General features: G+C 45.8%; 1 protein-coding gene across 1 annotated transcript; it reads right to left on the bottom strand.

Moving 5' to 3' along the window:
• Positions 1–3,164: 3,164 nt before the first annotated feature.
• Positions 3,165–4,385, bottom strand: LOC126523928 (uncharacterized). The gene has a single exon (XM_050172343.1). It carries the CDS (start codon positions 4,383–4,385, stop codon positions 3,165–3,167), a length of 1,221 nt encoding a protein of 406 aa, XP_050028300.1.
• Between the last annotated feature and the right edge of the window lie 900 nt (positions 4,386–5,285).

The following is a 5,285-nucleotide window of genomic DNA, read 5'->3' as shown; positions in this document are numbered from 1 at the left end:
CAAAAATAAAATGCGTCACGACAAAGTATAAAGCAATGCTCTATTGTCTCGGGTTGATTGGAAAGTCTACAATTTGTATTCCAGGGTGCGAACAGTCCTTTTTCCTGAAGACACGTTTTAACTGGCAGTGTGGAGGTGTGCAGCTTAAAGAAAAACGTTTTCGCTGCAGGCGCAATGCACATTCTACGGACACGGCAAAGAACATCTTGACCGAATAGAGACAGATACGGCTTTCGGTACAGAGGTTCAGGGAAAAGGTTATCTATGAGGGCTACATTTAGCGACGTGCGATTAACGGTAAACCAATATTCAAGGGTGAATCTGGCTTTTAAAAATGAGATAGTGTCGACAAGTTCCTTTAGGAAGCCCCATAACGGTAGTTCTTGAGCAAAATTTGTCGTGACAAAAAGAAAAGGGAGGTGTGACGCAAGACGTGCTCTATTAACTGCGAGAAGGAATGGATGACGGGCATTTTTAAGGTAAAATAAACGCATGACCAATTGTCGTACAAACAAATGCACAAGACCCAGGCCTCCCTTTTCAAGCGGGAGAAAAAAGGTTGTCCCTTCTCATGGCTTCCCATGATGAATGCCAAATAAAACATGCAAATATTCTATGGAATGCCTGGACATGGACACGTGAGCAGTGCAAGACCTGCAGAACATAAAGAAGCTTCGAAGCGAGAAATGTATTGCACGCCTTAGCTCTCGCAAAAATGGAGAGATCGCGTCCCTGCCAGGTTGTCACCTTTCGACGAATAGTGGTTATCGTGGACGTCCAATGAGGTCCACTATTACGGAAGTTATCGAGAGGTACTCCAAAATATCGCAACGGAGACTGATTCCAATGAATATTCGCGAATACAGAGGAAGTGAGCGCCCACATGCCTAGCCAAAAGCCTCTACTTTTGTCAAAGTTTACAGTAGATCCTGCAGTCTCACAGAAACGCAGGGTAGCGTCTATTGCCTTGGCAATGCTTGGCTTATCGGCGGAAAAGAAGGCAATGTCATCTGCATAAGCTAGCACTTTAATTTCCTCATCGGCATAACTGTATCCTTTAATGCTCGAATCGCAAAGCACGCTTAAGCAAAGCGGTTCTGAGTATATGGCGAAGAGTAAAGGCGAGAGCGGACAACCCTGACGAACGGATGACTGTACCTGTATTATATCTGACAGGGTACGGTTCACAATTAACATTGTAGTGCAATGTTTATAACAAAGTGTTATACCATTGTTCACAATTAACATTGTAGTGCAATGTTTATAACAAAGTGTTATACCATTGTATAAAAGATCCCCTAACTGAAGATGTCGCAGTAGTTGGAACAAAAATTTGTGTTGAAGCTTATCAAAAGCTTTGGCAAGGTCAATCTGGAGAAGAGCTACTTGATCCGTACTACCCTCTATGCACTCAAGGACTGAACGTGCGATATGAACATTTGTCTGTATAGAGCGGCCTCGAATTCCGCATGTTTGATGATCACCTACTATTTAGTAATGACTGTCTGCAATATATTTGTCAGTACTTTTGCAAATATTTTGTAATCCACGTTACACAACGATATCGGCCTATATCCGTTTACCCTCTTTATTATTTCATCATCAGTGCTCTTTGGTATTAAGGTTGTGTGGCACTGATGGAAAGATGGAGGAAGCTCACCATATTGATAGGCTTCCTCGAAAAGCTGCTCAAGAAAAGGACACAGGAATTCCCGAAATTTTATATAAAATTCAGCACTAAGGCCGTCAGGGCCAGACGTCTTGTTCTTCTGCAGCGTTTCGATGGCAAAATTAATTTCTTCTCGAGTAATTGGCCCATCAACGCTGAGGCGATCGTCGTCTTCTAAGTGTGGCATAAGCGAAATAAACTGATGAGCGTTTTCTTTGTATCTATTCTGAGGCTTAATTGCGGTGAAAAGATCTTTATAATGAGCTTCAAATAGGTTTATTATTTGGGACGTTTCTGTGTATATAGACCCACCAGACTCAATTTCCAATATTTGCTTGGAAAGCGCATATCGCTTTTCATCACCGAGAGCCCTTTTTGTGGGCTTCTCTTCTGTGAAGCGAGTTGTGCGTGAACGCACCATTGCTCCTTTGTACACTTCCGTCTCATATTTCTGTATTTGTGCGCGAACTGTATTTATTTCATCACTATACAACCCTGGTTCCTGGCTTTCGAAAGCGTGAAGCTTGTGCAGTAGATCGTGAAGGTAATGCTTTTCAGCTTTTTTTCCTTGAGACAGGTCACAAGAAATGGCAATCGCCTCATTTTCACTCTATTTTTGAACATTTCCCATTGAGCAAACAATGGAAGCTGTTGACATTGTGTTATTTCTAGCCATAATTCTTTCACTTTGTTTACAAAACTTTCCTCTCGTAAAAGTTGGGTATCAAGTTTCCACAGTGCCCAGTTTGGAGCAAACTTGCGAAATTTTCGAGGACCCCATGAAACAGCTTCCAAACAGTGGTCGGTGAAAAATACAGGCTTCACGGCGTAGTTGTGAATGTGAGACCAGAGATTCGTCGAAACATACACACGATCAAGTCGAGCATGGGAGACGCCTTGAAAGCGCGTGAACCGCACCCAAGAAGGTGTGTAGGCTCCCACGTCTATTAGATTGTGATCCTCCGTTAACTGATGCAGAAAAGTAGCACTTGCATCATAACGATTAGTTAGGTATGAGTGATCTCTGGAATCACAAACACAGTTGAAGTCTCCCAACAGTACCAAATCTCTGTCAGTGTCTAGGAGCGGAGCAAGTAAGAGGAAGCCCTCCTGTCACTGACTTTTGAGGGAGCATAAACGCAATTAAACCGCCAATTACGGCCATGAAAAGAGAGGTCACAGCATATAAGGCGGCCTTCCCCATCAACACCTAGCGACAATGAAGAATGATTTAACTGCTTTCTGATTAACAAAAAGCATCCAGCGGAAGCACCACATGCTTGGCTAATACACACCTCGTAATCAGGTTGAAACGTTTGCAGCGCAAGGTTGAAATTACCAGCAGACAATATCTTTGTCTCTTGCGCTGCACCAACATCAACTTCATGCTGCCTAAGCACGTGTAGTAACTGATGCTGGCGTCTTATATTCCTCAGCCCACGTGCGTTGATTGTCGCTACACATAAGGGGAGGGTGAAGGCGGTAGCCATTTTGCTCACCCAAAGCTTTTGTGTTTCATCGCCCTTGGCCACAGGTAAATCTGTGGTCTTGCTCCCTTTGGACTTCTTTGTGGCACTCTCCTGACTACGCTGAAAAACCGGCGCGGCACATTATTACCAGGAGAGGGAGGTCGCTGAGCACTAGGAGACACTTTCTCGGGCGCCTGTAGTGCACTTGCTGTTGCTTCGTCGTTTTGTGGTGCCGGACGTTTCCTTGTCTGACTTATGTCCATCGCCTCTTCCTCTTCTTCCTTGTCATCAGGGGGCTTTTCTGTAAGGCTTGCTAGGCCAGGTGTGCAAACTGAGTCATCCTCGCCTGTAGCCTCGCTAGTATTACTTGAGCTGTTGTGACTGCTTGGCATTGGTTTCAAGGACTCCTGATCTTCGTCCCTAATGCCACCTGTAGTCTCTCCTGTGGCATCTACTACCTCTGTAGAATCCATGATATGGTCCAGTTGTGGCTCGTCTGCGTTATTTTGCCCAGAACGAAGCTTATTGGCGTATGTGGACACGCAGGCGTCCGCTGAGTGACCAAATCGGTGGCACTGTAAGCATCTCGGTGTTCTGCATTGTCGACGAACGTGTCCCACACGCTTGCAACGAAGGCACAGCGGAGGCCTACCGGGGATAAGTACGAGGCACTGGTGTCCATAAATGGACATAATGTGCGGTATTGAGCTTACGGTGATAGTGTCCTTGAGCACCAAGGAAACCTCCCGGTTTGTTGTCACCCACTGTTCCATACCAGTGGACCTCCATACTTCTCTCTCCACCGATTTCACCTGACCATAGCTCTGGAACGCCTCTTCAACGCGTCGTGGTTCAAGGTGAGGTGGAAGCCATAGTAATTTAAGCTTGATGTTTTTAGTCTCCGGATCTATCACCATGCACTTCAGCCCTTTGACACGGAGCTCACCACAGGCGACGAGAGTTTGTTTTGCCGTACTACTAGCGCAAGTAACCATCCATACATGGCTCATTTGATACTGTCCGACACCTACAATATCTGAAGTATTCACTACCTCAAGCAGAGCGTCTCGGAAGTCAGGAGCACGGTATGGTCTGCCACTCAAGTCCGCATGAAGGAAGATAGAATTCAAAACGTCGTTACCGGTTGGTAGACGCGGGAGGACAACTTTGTAACTTGCATCTTCGTTCAAAAACGGGGTCGACGATCCTCGGCCTGGGGCCGATACGCTGTTACCAGCAGAGAGCATTTTCGAGCACAGCCGTTCCACACGGCTTCTTCTTCTTCTTCCCGCCAGCAGACGGAAATAGCTGGATAATTTGCCATGTCAAAGCCGAGAAGCAGTTTGTTTCGCAAAGCTACGTCTCGTACAGGCATGGTTGATGCGCTATTGCCCAGCAACTAAAACTCACGCCTGTGCCAGAAAGAAAAAGTTGCTGTCCGTATTCAGCAGCATGCTTGGAAGTGCCACAACAATGATTTTCACTTGCGATTGCTATTTTAACTTCGAAAAAAAGTCCTAAATGAACCGCCGACCCGGGACGGTGTATGGGCTGTTACTGCCGATTTCGATAGCCGTTTCTTGTTCTTCACGCAAAGGATATGCAACGTTTCCTTAGTTCAGTGATGCGTTTCAGTCAACACGCCTGTCTAGTCATATATCTTCGTCAAAGAAGCGCAGGCTAGTGCTGGGAGCCTGCGGCGATAGCACATATACCTGTGTTTATGACGTGTCACATCGGTGGTCATCGCTTCTTGTGCTTGCACTGTAGACAGGAAAAAATTGTTTATTTAAGAACACCGATGCGAAAGCTGAAATATAGAGTGATTTATCCTTGTTAGAGTTCTTGATTCTTGAGCCTAGACGCGCCGATAGCGTGAGGATGGACTCGGCGGATACCCTATGCCTAAGATTCGGTGGGGACCGATCTCGGCGCGGGTATATATAGCTGGCTAAAGCTAAAATGTGTGTATTTGAGCCTCAGAACTTTTTTTTAGTACAATAGGGAAAGTGGAAGCGCACGAATCACCTCAGCTTTGTTATCGGTGCGATAATATCAGCTAGATATAGGCTTCGAACTCGGGGTTCGTTCGCGCGCGTCTGAACGACTTCTGCATTTCATGTCCACTCAACACTGCGACAACGGCG

This window comes from Dermacentor andersoni, chromosome 6 (genome assembly GCF_023375885.2).
Source record: "Dermacentor andersoni chromosome 6, qqDerAnde1_hic_scaffold, whole genome shotgun sequence".
Taxonomy (NCBI): domain Eukaryota; kingdom Metazoa; phylum Arthropoda; class Arachnida; order Ixodida; family Ixodidae; genus Dermacentor; species Dermacentor andersoni.
This window is presented reverse-complemented; position numbering and strand designations above follow the sequence as displayed.

What these genes read in the sequence shown, in the direction of transcription:
- LOC126523928 (XM_050172343.1), bottom strand. Translation starts at nt 4,385, where the DNA reads ATGCTCTCTGCTGGTAACAGCGTATCGGCCCCAGGCCGAGGATCGTCG.